The following is a 17,882-nucleotide window of genomic DNA, read 5'->3' on the forward strand; positions in this document are numbered from 1 at the left end:
GCTCCCCTGCTCCCGCGGCTTGGCCCCGCCCCCAGAAAACTGTGGGATGTGCAGTTTGGACATGACGTTACCTTGGGTACATGACAGTCAGCCCCAACCAGGTTCAGTTGCTTTGGCTCTGACGCGCTCCGCTCCCGGGCAGTCGGAAGCATAGTATTGAATGGCCTCAACGGGGTAAGGTCTCTGAGCTGGTATACAGTGTTGTTCCACTGATCACAAAGCTTTTTCTGGTCATGTCATGTGTCTTGCTACTGTGTCTTTTGTCTTTTTTTCCTAATTTGAGTGCTTTGACCAATGAGCAGTGGCATCCGGGGTAATGATCGTGTGGCTGTTGAATCATGTTACACTGTGTGTCTGGCTGGTGGGGGTGGGTGGGTGGGGGGGGGGGTGAGGAGAATCAGGGAGAGTGAGAGGAGATATGGGAAGAGACATGTGAGAGTGGGGGTTGAGAGGATGTGAGGGTGGATGTGCGGAGCGGGTTGAGTACAGTGTGTCTCTCTTTGTTCCCCTCCACAGTGCTCTCTCTCTCTCGCTTTTTCTCTCTCTCTCTCTCTCTCTGGTGGACAGGGCTTTGGGCATGAATTCAGATGTTACTGGACAAGGCTGTCAGGTCTCTTTTCTCTCACCATATTTCTCCCTGAGTGACGGCTCACTGCCCGGACTGGGAGAAAGTTATAAGAGGCACTGCAGAGGCAAAGTGAGATGAGTGGGAGATTGAGTCTCACCTAAGGAGTTCTTATGCTCCTATCTTTCCCACAGTTCATCACCTTTGAGTGAATGTGCGAGATCGCAGCTTTAAATTGCCTTGAGCTACTAGAGGAGAATGATCTTCTCACTGCCCAGTCAGACCTCAATCAACGCCCCAAGAGGAAGACCTCACTCCACCCACTCACACAGGCCCCTCAAGAACACACTAAAAGGCAAAAGTTCTGAATAGCATATAGCATGGAAACTAACCATCTACATGCAGACATTTTGAGTCAGATGTAAGTCAACTATCTAGGGATTTTGATTAAATGATTTCAGACGAAGCACCTCAAAAGAGGAGAAGCTTTGGTGTATCAACAGTTTGCTCCAGTGTGAGTGAATGCTAAAATAATATGCAGCCAGAGCACACAGTAAAAGCCTGATTCAAACTGCCACCATGTGGCCGGATGCGCATCACAGGGCCAACCATGCACTGCCGCCCTAGATGCCCAGAGTGTGTGTGTATGTGCGTTTGTGCGTGCGTGCAAGTGTGTGTGCATGTGCGTGTTGTCTGTGACCCGGCGGGATGCCGAGGTCTGGGCTGGCCCTGGTCCTCTGGCTGTTCCTCTGGTGGTTGTTGCTGGGTATCTCCTCTTGGCTCCAGGACCCTGCCGGGGCTGACCCCTCTCTCTGCTCCTCTCCTCTCGCCCCCGACCAGGCTCTGAGTTAATGCCCAAAGCCCTGTCCACCAGGATCGTAGGAGGCATCTGGTGGTTCTTCACCCTGATAATCATCTCCTCTTACACGGCCAACCTGGCTGCCTTCCTCACTGTGGAGAGGATGGAGTCGCCCATCGACTCAGCTGACGACCTGGCCAAGCAGACCAGGATAGAGTATGGAGTGGTGGAGGAGGGATCCACCATGACCTTCTTCAAGGTGGGTCACATACGACATGGAGCCATACTGTCCATCTATCAGTCTATTCATCTATCAGCCAGTCCATCAAGCAATCACTCCATGTATTTGTGCATCTACTGTACGAGGACACATCAATTGGTTGGCTGCAGCGTGTTTTACAGATACAGTACTGTATATTTAAGTAATAAGGCCCGAGGAGGTTTGGTATATGGCCAATATACCACGACTAAGTAATGTTCTTAGCAGGACGCAATGCGGAGTGCCTGGTGCCTGGATACAGCCCGTAGCTGTGGTATATTGGCCATATGTCACAAAGCCCGAGGTGCCTTATTGCTATTATAAACTATTTACCAACGTAGTTATAACAGTAAAAATAAATGTTTTGTCATACCCGTGGTATAATGTCTGAGATACCATGGCTTTCAGCCAATCAGCATTCAGGACTCGAACCACCCGGTTTATAATAAAGTATAGCCTTTCTATGCGTTCATTCTCGCCAGCTCTCTCCTCTCCTCTCCAATCCCCTCAGTGGTTGATCATGTGGAATCACTGCAGCGTATCAAGGGTATCTTATTAAGCCAGCAGTGTTTTAGGGTATTCTACAGTATTCTCACAAGATCTCCCTGCTGTGTCTCTCTGATTATTCTGCACTGTTTGTCTCTCGTATCGTATCCCCACCGCCGCTATGCACGGACAGCTCTATGCCAGATGGAGGGAAAATCTGTCTCTCTCAGACTGCTGCAATGGATCTTTATGGCTTCTGGTGTTTCTTTATTTTCACCTCATTTTTATCAGCTCTGTGTGTGTGGTGTGTGAACACATTCTCAAAAGATACACACACATGAAAACACATGCATACTCTCTCTCTCTCTTTAACAGATATACACATTTGTGTGTACGCAAAAACACACACACACACACACACACACACATACGCATACACCAGTTAATTACTGTAGCTAATATGGCACGGTGACAGTGAATCTTTAAACAGTATTTCTACCATTCCGTAACAAATGACTGAAAACAACAGTTGGCATGAGGGAGCACATACAGTCTGTTCTGGTGAAGAAGGTTACTTATGCTGACATCCCACTGCAACAATTACAAAGAAAAATGTAATTGAAAAATTATTAAAACAAAGCAAAGTATTGTTCAAATCAAATCCAATTGTATTTGTCACATGCGCTGAATACAGCAGGTGTAGACCTTACAGTGAAATGTTTACACCTGTTGTATTCGGCGCATGGGCAAATACAATTTGATTTGATTTGAACAATACTTTGTTTTGCTTCAATAATTTTTCAGTTACATTTTTGTTTGTTGCCAACATCCAAAATATTTCAGATTTTAGCTTGTGCGTCACTCTGTTCTTCTCTTTTCTTGTTTACCACCCATGTGTGTTCGGAAGAGTGGCACAGGAGGTCAAATAATCTCTTTCACTGTGTGAATTTTAGAGTCATCTGGTCATCAGATGGATTCTATCTAGAGATGTAGAGGAGCCGACTGAAGGACCGTTTCTCTGAAAGGCATGATTCTATTGTACCCTCATAGACCTAGGTTACTGTTTGATTGATTGATTGATTGATGGATTGATGGATAGATGGATGTTTTTACCAAAGTGATTGAGTCCTCATGGATTCAGCATTGTTTTCCGTACTGCAGACATTCAGACAGCCATCGTGTGTCCTTATTGCTTTTATAATACAAAACATACACATACAAATGACAACATCATACAAACATCAACTACATCCCCCCTACCCAGACCCACGAGCACACACCCCCATCTCCATCAACTACATCCCCCAGCCCAGACCCACTAGCACACACCCCCATCTCCATCAACTACATCCCCCAGCCCAGACCCACTAGCACACACCCCCCATCTCCATCAACTACATACCCCAGCCCAGACCCACTAGCACACACCCCCATCTCCATCAACTACATACCCCCTGCCCAGACCAACTAGCACACACCCCCATCTCCATCAACTACACCCCCCCTACCCAGACCCACTAGCACACACCCCCATCTCCATCAACTACATACCCCAGCCCAGACCCACTAGCACACACCCCCATCTCCATCAACTACATCACCCCCTACCCAGACCCACTAGCACACACCCCCATCTCCTTCAACTACATCCCCCAGCCCAGACCCACTAGCACACACCCCCATCTCCATCAACTACATCCCCCCTACCCAGACCCACTAGCACACACCCCCATCTCCATCAACTACATCCCCCCTACCCAGACCAACTAGCACACCCCCCTAACTCCATCAACTACATCCCCCAGCCCAGACCAACTAGCACACACCCCCATCTCCATCAACTACATCACCCCTACCCAGACCCACTAGCGCACCCCCCACCTCCATCAACTACATCCCCCCCTACCCAGACCCACTAGCACACACCCCCATCTCCATCAACTACATCCCCCCTACCCAGACCCACTAGCACACACCCCCATCTCCATCAACTACATCCCCCGTGCCTAGACCCACTAGCACACACCCCCATCTCCATCAACTACATCCCCCTTACCCAGACCCACTAGCACACACCCCCATCTCCATCAACTACATCCCCCAGCCCAGACCCACTAGCACACACCCCCATCTCCATCAACTACATCCCCCAGCCCAGACCAACTAGCACACACCCCCATCTCCATCAACTACATCCCCCCCTACCCAGACCCTCTAGCACACACCCCCATCAACTACATCCCCCCTACCCAGACCCTCTAGCACACACCCCCATCTCCATCAACTAAATCCCCCCCTACCCAGACCCTCTAGCACACACCCCCCATCTCCATCAACTACATCCCCCCCTTCCCAGACCCACTAGCACACACCCCCATCTCCATCAACTACATCCCCCCTACCCAGACCCTCTAGCACACACCCCCATCTCCATCAACTACATCCCCCCCTACCCAGACCCTCTAGCACACACACCCCATCTCCATCAACTACATCCCCCAGCCCAGACCCTCTAGCACACCCCCCCATCTCCATCAACTACATCCCCCCCTACCCAGACCCACTAGCACACACCCCCATCTCCATCAACTACATACCCCAGCCCAGACCCACTAGCACACACCCCCATCTCCATCAACTACATCCCCCCTGCCCAGACCAACTAGCACACACCCCCATCTCCATCAACTACATCCCCCCTACCCAGACCAACTAGCACACACCCCCATCTCCATCAACTACATCACCCCTACCCAGACCCACGAGCACACATCCCCATCTCCATCAACTACATCCCCCCTACCCAGACCCACTAGCACACCCCCCCACCTCCATCAACTACATCCCCCCCTACCCAGACCCACTAGCACACACCCCCATCTCCATCAACTACATCCCCCAGCCCAGACCAACTAGCACACACCCCGATCTCCATTAATTACACCCCCCCTACCCTTACCCACTAGCACACACCCCCATCTCCATCAACTACATCACCCCTACCCAGACCAACTAGCACACACCCCCATCTCCATCAACTACATCCCCCCTACCCAGACCAACTGGCACACACCCCCATCTCCATCAACTACATCCCCCCTACCCAGACCCACTAGCACACACCCCCATCTCCATCAACTACATCCCCCAGCCCAGACCCACTAGCACACACCCCCATCTCCATCAACTACATCCCCCCTACCCAGACCCACTAGCACACACCCCCATCTCCATCAACTACATCCCCCAGCCCAGACCCACTAGCACACACCCCCATCTCCATCAACTACATCCCCCAGCCCAGACCAACTAGCACACACCCCCATCTCCATCAACTACATCCCCCCCTACCCAGACCCTCTAGCACACACCCCCATCAACTACATCCCCCCTACCCAGACCCTCTAGCACACACCCCCATCTCCATCAACTACATCCCCCCCTACCCAGACCCTCTAGCACACACCCCCCATCTCCATCAACTACATCCCCCCCTACCAGACCCACTAGCACACACCCCCATCTCCATCAACTACATCCCCCCTACCCAGACCCTCTAGCACACACCCCCATCTCCATCAACTACATCCCCCCCTACCCAGACCCTCTAGCACACACCCCCCATCTCCATCAACTACATCCCCCAGCCCAGACCCTCTAGCACACCCCCCCATCTCCATCAACTACATCCCCCCCTACCCAGACCCACTAGCACACACCCCCATCTCCATCAACTACATACCCCAGCCCAGACCCACTAGCACACACCCCCATCTCCATCAACTACATCCCCCCTGCCCAGACCAACTAGCACACACCCCCATCTCCATCAACTACATCCCCCCTACCCAGACCAACTAGCACACACCCCCATCTCCATCAACTACATCACCCCTACCCAGACCCACGAGCACACATCCCCATCTCCATCAACTACATCCCCCCTACCCAGACCCACTAGCACACCCCCCCACCTCCATCAACTACATCCCCCCCTACCCAGACCCACTAGCACACACCCCCATCTCCATCAACTACATCCCCCAGCCCAGACCAACTAGCACACACCCCGATCTCCATTAATTACACCCCCCCCTACCCTTACCCACTAGCACACACCCCCATCTCCATCAACTACATCACCCCTACCCAGACCAACTAGCACACACCCCCATCTCCATCAACTACATCCCCCCTACCCAGACCAACTGGCACACACCCCCATCTCCATCAACTACATCCCCCCTACCCAGACCAACTAGCACACATCCCCATCTCCATCAACTACATCCCCCCTACCCAGACCCACTAGCACACCCCCCCACCTCCATCAACTACATCCCCCCCTACCCAGACCCACTAGCACACACCCCAATCTCCATCAACTACATCCCCCAGCCCAGACCAACTAGCACACACCCCGATCTCCATTAATTACACCCCCCCCTACCCTTACCCACTAGCACACACCCCCATCTCCATCAACTACATCACCCCTACCCAGACCCACTAGCACACACCCCCATCTCCATCAACTACATCCCCCCAGCCCAGACCAACTAGCACACACCCCCATCAACTACATCCCCCCTACCCAGACCCTCTAGCACACACCCCCATCTCCATCAACTACATCCCCCCCTACCCAGACCCTCTAGCACACACCCCCATCAACTACATCCCCCCTACCCAGACCCTCTAGCACACACCCCCATCAACTACATCCCCCCTACCCAGACCCACTAGCACACACCCCCATCTCCATCAACTACATCCCCCCCTACCCAGACCCTCTAGCACACACCCCCATCAACTACATCCCCCCTACCCAGACCCTCTAGCACACACCCCCATCTCCATCAACTACATCCCCCCCCTACCCAGACCAACTAGCACACACCCCCATCTCCATCAACTACATCCCCCAGCCCAGACCAACTAGCACACACCCCCATCTCCATCAACTACATCCCCCAGCCCAGACCAACTAGCACACACCCCCATCTCCATCAACTACATCCCCCCTGCCCAGACCCACTAGCACACACCCCCATCTCCATCAACTACATCCCCCCTGCCCAGACCAACTAGCACACACCCCCATCTCCATCAACTACATCCCCCCCTACCCAGACCCACTAGCACACACCCCCCATCTCCATCAACTACATCCCCCAGCCCAGACCAACTAGCACACACCCCCATCTCCATCAACTACATCCCCCCCTACCCAGACCAACTAGCACACACCCCCATCTCCATCAACTACATCCCCCAGCCCAGACCCACTAGCACACAACCCCACCTCCATCAACTACATCCCCCCTACCCAGACCCACTAGCACACACCCCCACCTCCATCAACTACATCCCCCCTACCCAGACCAACTAGCACACCCCCCCACCTCCATCAACTACATCCCCCCTACCCAGACCAACTAGCACACACCCCCATCTCCATCAACTACATCCCCCAGCCCAGACCAACTAGCACACACCCCCATCTCCATCAACTACATCACCCCTACCCAGACCCACGAGCACACACCCCCATCTCCATCAACTACATCACCCCTACCCAGACCCACTAGCACACACCCCCATCTCCATCAACTACATCACCCCTACCCAGACCCACTAGCACACACCCCCATCTCCATCAACTACATCACCCCTACCCAGACCCACTAGCACACACCCCCATCTCCATCAACTACATCAGCCCTACCCAGACCCACTAGCACACACCCCCATCTCCATCAACTACATCACCCCTACCCAGACCCACTAGCACACACCCCCATCTCCATCAACTACATCACCCCTACCCAGACCCACTAGCACACACCCCCATCTCCATCAACTTCATCCCCCCTGCCCAGACCAACTAGCACACACCCCCATCTCCATCAACTACATCACCCCTACCCAGACCCACTAGCACACCCCCCCATCTCCATCAACTACATCCCCCCTGCCCAGACCAACTAGCACACCCCCCCATCTCCATCAACTACATCCCCCAGCCCAGACCCACTAGCACACACCCCCATCTCCATCAACTACATCCCCCAGCCCAGACCAACTGGCACACACCCCCATCTCCATCAACTACATCCCCCCTACCCAGACCCACTAGCACACACACCCATCTCCAGCATCACTTTCGCCACGTGGCCTAAAACTGCACCATTTTGTTTCTCTTCATAGCCTAAGCACTTTCAATATTTAAATAATACATTTAGATGTCCATTTTGTTAATGATGGCAGATTGATTGATGTCCACGTTTTTAGTATACCTTTTTTCAAGATGAGTGATGAGAAGAGAATCGTCCAACCCATCGGGTATCTCACTACACCCCCATATGCCATGTCTTGAAATATGCAGACAGACGGATTAAAAGTTTGATTGTAATACTTCTGACAGCAAACTTTGTAGCTCCGCCCACAACTTCCCGAACCTTATAGCCTTCCCAGAAAGTATGGATTATTGAGTCATTATTAGTTTTACACTTAAGACATGACTCTGCTGTTGTGCTGTAGAATGTGTGAATTTTCTCTCTTATATTCGATACATTAATTTATACTGAATTAAGCATGCATTTTGTCAACTGTAATTTTGTTAGTTATGCTCCAACTTTCCCTCCATCTTATGCTAACATCAGTTCTTTTTAAGTATTGGTTCCAATAGTTGATCTTTTTTTCTAAGAGATTGTCAGTTGGATTTGCTCTCTGCAAGGTGTTGTCTTCCCTATCATTATGAACATCATGTTCTGGCACAAATAATAGTCCTTTAAGGCTGCTCTGCTGTCCAAGATATTTAAAATCAACATTTTGTGATATGTAACTTCTAGATTGCATGGATATGAAACTACATTGGCCAGTCCAAAATTACTTTTTAATTCTGTCATGGAAATAAATGTATTTCCTTTTACCAAGTCATTTACAGTGTCTGTGCCTTTAGTTTTCCATGTGGACCAATTTATCGGTGAATTTTGAAAAGCTCTCCAAGGATTGTTCCATAAGGTTGTGTTTTTGGTAAGTGGTATTGGTTCTTGTAGAATACGTTTCATTTTCTTCCATGGTGTTATAGTGTTCTTAACTATGAAGTTGTTAATAGAACATTTAAGTTTTGCTTTATCCTGTAACGGTAGTCCTCCTCCTCTACAACCGAAGAGGAGGAGTAGTGATTGAACCAAGGTGCAGCGGGTTGTGAATACATAATTTATTTAAAGAAAAGACGAAAACACGAACTTCACTATAAACTAACAAAACAACAAACGGAGTAGACAGACCTGGACAACATTAAATACGAAGAACGCACGAACAGGGAAAATAGACTACACAAAATGACGATGTACAAAACAAACCGAACAGTCCCGTATGGTGCGACAAACACTGACACAGGAGACAACCACCCACAACAAACACTGTGAAACAACCTACCTAAATATGACTCTCAATTAGAGGAAAACGCAAAACACCTGCCTCTAATTAAGAGCCATACCAGGCAACCCTTAAACCAACATAGAAACAGAAAACATAGAATGCCCACCCAAACTCACGTCCTGACCAACTAACACATACAACAAACTAACAGAAATAGGTCAGGAACGTGACATATCCTTTGAAAATAGACATGTAAAAAGATTCTGGGGATGAGCACAAACATCATCAATATGTACCCATTGTTCGTCTTTAGTGCATTTAACTATATGTCGCAAGTAAAAGCCTTGGGTAGCGAGTTGATACAATTCCAAGTCTGTAAGGATAAAACCACCATCAGACTTAAGAAGATGTAAAACGTTCCTTTTTATTCTATGAATGTATTTGCCCGTATAAAGTGATTTTATGACCTTTTTTTAAAGAATGTCTTAGTAATTGGTATTTCCGAAAATAAATACAAACGCTTTGGCGGCCATGCCTGTAAGATTTATGGGAAGATTATTCCATTTAGTTAGATCTGCTTTCATATTGTTGAGTAATGGAATAAAATTATCTTTAAATATTTGTACTTTGTTGTCAGTTAATAGGCATTCTAAGTATTTCATATTTTTTGTGGTCCATTTTTGTGCCATTATTTAGGTTTTTTGCACGTTAATTTATTTCTTTTTGTATTATTCAAAAAATATTTTTAGCAAAGGGGGCATTGAGTTTTCAATGTTAACCAGGGATCATGGGCAACAAAATCATGGGCATTAATATATTTGTTTGTCCCCCTTTGCTGCTATAACAGCCTCCACTCTTCTGGGAAGGCTTTCCACTAGATGTTGGAACATTGCTGCGGGGACAAGAGCCACAAGTGCATTAGTGAGGTTGGGCACTGATGTTGGACAATTAGGCCTGGCTCGCAGTCTGCGTTCCAATTCATCACAAAGTTGTTTGATGGGGTTGGGGTCAGGGCTCTATGCAGGCCAGTCAAATTCTTCCACACCATTCTCGACAAACCATTTCTGAATGGACCTCGCATTGTGCACGGGGGCATTGTCATGCTGAAACAGGAAAGGGCCTCAGGAAAGGGCCTTCCCTAAACTGTTTCCACAAAGTTGGAAGCAAAGAATCGTCTAGAATGTCATTGCATGCTGTGGAGTTAAGATGTCCCTTCACTGGACCTAAGGGACCTCTACCTAACCATGAAAAACAGCCACAGACCATTATTCCTCCCACACCAAATTTTACAGTTGGCACTACTGTATGCATTGAGACAGGTAACGTTCGCCTGGCATCTGCCAAACCTAGATTCGTCTGTCGGACTGCTAGATGGTGAAGCGTGATTCATCACTCCAGAGAACGCGTTTCCACCACTCCAGCCGATGCTTGGCATTGCGCATGGAGATCTTAGGCTTGTGTGCAGCTGCTCGGCCATGGAAACCCATTTCATGAAGCTCCCAACGAACACTTCTTATGCTGACGTTGCTTCCAGAGGCAGTTTGGAACTCTGTAGATCCGATGGCAATGCTCCAGATCCTCCGGTGATACAGTCACGCCAAGCTCCTCCGATATCAGCTTTATTGCGTACGGTAGATAGAAATGTCTCCTTTTTCCTCATCTTCTGGTAGGGACAATATTCTCATAATATTTTGTCACATTCTGTTTTCTAGGTGATCCAGTTAATCTTCTAAAGTTTGCACCTTTGTTTCCAGAAGGCCAATTGTGTTGTCTTGTTCGTCCACGTGTCTGCCCTGTATATGCATATCTGACACGAAAGACTCTACTTTCGTTTCAAGCAAATCTGCTTTTTAAACAACAGATTGTAACAGTTTGTTTGTTTTGGTGAGCATTTAGAGCATTTTAGCTGTTTTCCTGGATATCTTTCAGCTGTTCGTTGCTCTCATTTGCATCTCCATGTTGTTCTTTGTCTTTGCCTCGAAAGGAAGCCATGGCTTGTTGGGTTTGAGTCTCTGCGTCACTTTACTCACAGATTGGTTCGCTGTTGTGTATAACTGACCGCTCACTCTCTGCTTGTGGATATATTGATCTAACGATTTTAGAAGCTTAATTTAAACTAAGTTGTCTGGCTTCTACATATAATCATAGTTTTGACGGTACAAAACAGAGCTACTATCTCCCCATGTGTCCTATCGGTACACACATATGAGTCCTTTTTACTATTCAACAACAGGAAAAAAATGTAATCCCTGCCGTTTGAGTAATTATTGACTCAGACTTGTTCTGTAAAAATACATGGCTAATGGTGGCTGATTATGAAAATGCCAGCATGGCATAACCATCTGAAGCGTCCGAAATACACACCTCTCACTCCTCTTTTCTCAGTTTTCCTGCCACGCCATTCTATCCATCCTCGACAGACTCCATTTACAATAACACTGAATTATTCAAAAAGCACACACCGCTACCTAACATATCACGTCCTATTAAGGACCCTGGAAATGCTATTATTTCACCTCACTTATGTAATCCCTACGCCGGTGATGAGGAGTGAGATCGCCCCTGGTTATGGGGCTGAGTTGTTCTACATTAGCTGTAAGATGGCAGTCAAGGCGGAGAGTGTGGCATCACCGGAATAATGATTTAAAGAGAAAAGCAGACAGGGCTTATTGAGGTGATGAGAGTGATACCTGCAGGAAGAGAGGAGAGGAGAGGGAACGAGGGAACATCAGGGGAAGACAGTAGGAAGAAAAGAGGAATAGAAAGGAAAGAGGAGGAGGAGGGTGGGTGTTGTTCACGCTCCTCAGCCCCACAGGCCTGTGCTGTATAGTATGCTGCTACATTCCTTCAGTTCAGCAGGATTCCCCTACTGTATCATCACAACAATTATACTGTAATTCACCTTCCACAATCTATCCTCACAATTCAGCTAATTTGAACCCATGTTGATTTCCTGTCAGACTTTTATTTTCTCCCTTGCTTCTTCTTGCACAACCCTTTTTGGTTCCAAGGACAACCCTTTTTGGTTCCAAGGACAACCCTTTTTGGTTCCAAGGACAACCCTTTTTGGTTCTAAGGACAACCCTTTTTGGTTCCATGGATAACCCATTTTGGTTCCATGTAGAAACATTTTGAGTGTGAGAGAGAAATTAACATGTTTAGCAGTTTTGTTTAATATTAACAGTTATACTTAACAAATAGTAAAGGGATGGTTTCTGCACCAGCTCTCTCTTTTTGGGTTCCATGTAGAACCCTCTGTGGAATAGGTTCTACATGGAACTCAAAAAGGTTCTACCTGGAACCAAAAAAGGGTTCTTCGAAGGGTTATCCTATGGGGATAGCCGAAGAATCCTTTTAGGCTCTAGATTGCACCAATCTTTTCTAGGAGTGTTTGGAATGCGTAAAAAAAGACAAGAGTTGGATGATTAAGCCTCTACTTCAAACTGTTTTCCTCTGGTTCAAATGTAGAGTCTCTAATACTTGCCTCCAGTCCAGAGGGTAATTTCCTATCTAGCCTTCAGTCTAAACACTGCCTTTCAGGATGGGCTGCCTCTTATGCTAGCCCACAACTCCCAGAACCCTGACTGAGATGAGACACTTCCCTCCTCTCTTTTGTGTCGGTTGCCTCCATAGTACAGTTCATCTTTGCTTTGAAGCATCCTGGTATCTGTCACATACGTCCCAGCCAGCCCCATCACATCAAAAAGCATTGTGATTTAGCTAGCAGAGAGGCAGATTGGGTTCTGTGGCTCCTCTCCTGGCTAGTTTTCGTGTGTGTGTGTGTGTGTGTGTGTGTGTGTGTGTGTGTGTGTGTGTGTGTGTGTGTGTGTGTGTGTGTGTGTGTGTGTGTGTGTGTGTGTGTGTGTGTGTGTGTGTGTGTGTGTGTGTGTGTGTGTGTGTGTGTGTGTGTGTGTGTGAGTGAGTTTTAGTGTGTATTTTAGGCTCTGCCCGCTCACTAGCCTCTCCACTCCATGCAGACATCTAACCCATCGCAGTGTTTTTTTTGCTGAGCAAAGCACAGCCAGTCTTACCTGAACTCCCTCTGCCCTTCAATGCTTTCTGCCCCTCCGTTTGTGGAATCGTCTCTCTTTTTTCAATCTCTCTCTATTTAACAGCCCTGAAACTGGCGTCATCGGTTTTTGAAAATTTGTTGTGTGGAGGTATTCCAGTATTAGATTAAATCTATGTCCAGCTCTCCCATTCCTCTAACCTTGCCTCCACTCTCCATGTTTCTCTCTCTCTATCACTTACTCTCTCTTTCCCCCTCTCTATTCTAATTTCAAAACAATATCAGTTATAATTATTATCACTATTTCTCTCTCCATTCCATCTATTTTTTCTATTTCATCAAAAAAACTCAGAGTACTGATGTTGAGGATAATTGTCGCTGAGCACTTGAGGACTTTCCAGTAGTCAGCAGTGAGTTCATTGGTACTGATGACTCACCAGTCTTGAACAAAGCTTTTCTACAATACAGACAGTGGTACATATTAAGCTATCCTACAATACAGGCAGTACTGAACAAATGTATTCTGCAATACAGGCAGTACTGAACAAATGTATCCTACAATAGAGGCAGTACTGAACAAATGTATCCTATAATACAGGCAGTACTGAACAAATGTATCTTATAATACAGGCAGTACTGAACAAATGTATCCTACAATAGAGGCAGTACTGAACAAATGTATCCTATAATACAGGCAGTACTGAACAAATGTATCTTATAATACAGACAGTACTGAACAAATGTATCCTACAATAGAGGCAGTACTGAACAAATGTATCCTACAATACAGGTAATACTGAACCAATTTATCCTACAATACAGGCAGTACTAAACAAATGTATCCTACAATACAGGCAGTACTGAACAAGTGTATCCTACAATACAGGCAGTACTGAACCAAGCTATACTACAATACAGGCAGTACTGCACAAATGTATCCTACAACACAGGCAGTACTGAACAAATGCATCATACAATACAGGCAGTACTGAACAAATGTATTCTACAATACAGGCAGTACTGAGCAAATGTATCCTATAATACAGGCAGTACTGAACAAATGTATCCTATAATGCAGGCAGAACTGAACAAATGTATACTACAATACAGGCAGTACTGAACCAAGCTATCCTACAGAATAAACAGTGATCCTGACCATAATATAGTATAGACAGACATCCTCCGCATGCTCTCCTATAGCATGGACAGTGATCCTGACCATGCTCTCCTATAGCATGGACAGTGAACCTCACCATACTCTCCTATAGTATAGACAGTGACGCTCACAAAGCTCTCCTATAGTATAGACAATGATCCTGACCATGCTGTCCTATAGTATAGACAGTGATCCTGACCATGCTCTCCTATAGTATAGACAGTGATCCTGACCATGCCCTCCTATAGTATAGACAGTGATCCTCACCATACTCTCCTATAGTATAGACAGTGACGCTCACAAAGCTCTCCTATAGTATAGCCAATGATCCTCACCATGCTCTCCTATAGTTTAGACAATGATCCTCACCATGAACTCCTATAGTATAGACAGTCATCCTCACCATGCTCTCCTATAGTATAGACAGTGCTCCTGACCATGCTCTCCTATAGTATAGATAGTGTTCCTGACCATCCTCCCCTATAGTATAGATATTGATCCTGACCATGTGTTACAAGAATTTTGTTCTCAGTTGTTCATAATACCCAATTGAATTAATTACTCAGCCTGAAAACCGGAATTTGTAAGAAACTGGTTGAAATGAATCAGGCGGAGGCCCAGTGTCACGAATACCACCGAAGGTGGCACTCCTTCCTGTTCGGGTGGCGCTCGGCGGTCGTCGTCGCCGGTCTACTAGCTGCCACTGATCTCTTTTTCCTTTTCGTTTGTTTTTGTCTAATTGATTTCACCTGTTCCTTGTTGGGGTTTTGGGATGGGTGTTATTTAAGTTCGTTTAGCTTGCTGGTGTTTGTGCGGGCTGTTATTTGACGTATGTGGTGTTTGTGTTCTTTTGGGTTTTCGCTGTCCGGTTGTAATAGTAACTATGGTTTTGGATTTGTTGCACCTGTGTTTTGGGCTTCACCCGTGTTTGCAAACTGGTTACTTGACGCAAGGACATTAAAAGCGTTTTTCCCGTCCACCTTCTGCTCTCTGCTTCTGACTCCACACCCACCACTCTCCAGACATTACAGAAGCCCGCACCATGATATGGAGTCAGCAGGAGCAGCGACCACCCCTCTCCCCACGATGGGGGAGAGAGTCCTTCATCATACGTCCATCCTCCATCGCATCGGATCAGCAATGGATCAAATGATGGAGAGGATGGACCGTTGGGAGAGGAGTGGTCTCCCTACTACTCCACCTACCCTCCCACCAGCAACTCTACCATCTCCTCCAGCAGGATCCGGTGCCCGCACTCTGCGTATCACGCCTCCGAGGGAGTACGATGGAGCGGCGGCGGGGTGCCAGGGATTCCTGTTACAACTAGAGCTCTACCTGGCCACCGTTCGGCCGGCTCCCTCGGACGAGGAGAGCGTGAGTGTCCTCGTCTCCTGCCTGACGGGTAGAGCCCTGGAGTGGGCCAATGCCATCTGGAACGGGCCAGACTCAGCGAAGGGCCACTACCCGGAGTTCACCCGCCGTTTCCGGGCCGTGTTCGATCATCCTCCGGAGTGCCGAGCAGCGGGTGAGAGGTTGTTCCATCTCCGGCAGGGGATGAGGAGCGCGCAGGACTTCGCGCTGGAATTCCGGACTTTAGCCGCTGGAGCGGGGTGGAACGACAGGGCCCTGATAGACCATTACAGGTATAGCCTAAGAGAAGACGTCCGCAGGGAGCTGGCTTGTCGGGACACTACGCTCAACTTGGATGAGCTGATCGACATGTCCATCCGGCTAGACTATCTGCTGGCTGATCGCGGACGTTCTGAAAGGGTCCTGTCAGTTCCACCTCCTGGCCCTCCCGCTCCTATCCCGATGGAGCTAGGCGGGCTACATCTAGGGAGACCGGAGGAGGAGGCTCCTCCTGTACCCATTGTGGCCGGAGAGGGCACACCTCCGGTCGGTGCTGGAGGAGTCCATCTGGGAGTCGAGAGGGCAGGCAGAACACTCCTCGGTCACCCCAGGTGAGTCAGCACTACACTCTCCCAGAGCTTCCTGTTGGTCACATGTTTTTGTTAATTTGTTTTCTGAAATTTTTCCCCTCTCTCCAGCATAAGGCGCTAGTCGATTCAGGCGCAGCGGGAGTTTTATAGATTGCGGACTCGCTCAGAGGTTGAGGATTCCGTTAGTTAAGGTAGATCCCACCTTCCCCGTGCACTCCTTAGATAGTCGACCATTAGGGTCAGGGCTGGTCAGGGAGGCCACGATTCCTCTGGAGATGATTATGCAGGGGAATCATAAGGAGCGGATTAGTCTGTTCCTTATCGATTCACCTGCGTTTCCGGTGGTGCTGGGGATTCCCTGGCTGGTTATTCACAATCCTAGGATTTTGTGGAAACAGGGAGCTCTTCAGGGGTGGTCTGATGAGTGTTCAGGCAGGTGTTTAGGAGTTTCCATCGGTGCGACAACGGTGGAGAGTCCAGACCAGGTTTCCACCGTGCGCATTCCTGCAGAGTATGCCGATTTGGCTATCGCCTTCAGTAAAATGAAGGCGACCCTATTACCACCTCATCGACAGGGGGATTGCGTGATAAACCTCCAGGTAAACGCTGCACTCCCCAGGAGTCATGTGTATCCTTTGTCCCAGGAGGAGACGTTGGCTATGGAGACATATGTCACGGAAGCCCTGGGACAGGGGTACATTCGGCCCTCCATGTCACCCGTCTCCTCGAGTTTCTTTTTCGTGAAGAAAAAGGATGGGGGTTTATGTCCGTGTATTGATTATCGAGGTCTAAATTCCATCACTGTGGGTTTCAGTTATCCACTACCACTCATCGCTACGGCGGTGGAATTATTTCACGGGGCGCGATTCTTCACGAAACTGGACCTCAGGAGCGCGTATAACCTGGTGCGTATTCGGGAGGGAGATGAGTGGAAAACCGCGTTTAGTACCACATCTGGCCATTATGAGTACCTTGTCATGCCATACGGGTTAAAGAATGCTCCAGCCATCTTTCAATCCTTTGTTGATGAGATTCTCAGAGACCTGCACGGACAGGGTGTAGTGGTGTATATTGACAACATCTTGATTTACTCCGCTACACGCGCCGCGCATGTGTCTCTGGTACGCAAGGTTCTTGGGCGATTGCTGGAGCATGACCTGTACGTGAAGGCGGAGAAATGTGAGTTTTCCAAACGAGCCATTTCCTTACTGGGTTATCGCATTTCCACCTCGGGGGTGGTAATGGAGGGTGACCGCGTTAAGGCCGTGCGTAATTGACC

General features: G+C 48.4%; 1 protein-coding gene across 2 annotated transcripts in view; it reads left to right on the forward strand.

Annotated features, from left to right (window-relative positions):
• The window catches only part of LOC129837977 (glutamate receptor ionotropic, kainate 2), a 325,529-nt gene that overhangs the window by 197,110 nt on the left and 110,537 nt on the right, over positions 1-17,882 (forward strand). For both annotated transcript variants that reach the window (XM_055904582.1, XM_055904583.1), the window contains exon 14: positions 1,406-1,623. In XM_055904582.1, the coding sequence (XP_055760557.1) occupies positions 1,406-1,623 (218 nt within the window). The remainder of the gene's footprint in view (positions 1-1,405; positions 1,624-17,882) is intronic.

This window comes from Salvelinus fontinalis, chromosome 38, assembly GCF_029448725.1.
Source record: "Salvelinus fontinalis isolate EN_2023a chromosome 38, ASM2944872v1, whole genome shotgun sequence".
In the NCBI taxonomy this organism is placed as follows: domain Eukaryota; kingdom Metazoa; phylum Chordata; class Actinopteri; order Salmoniformes; family Salmonidae; genus Salvelinus; species Salvelinus fontinalis.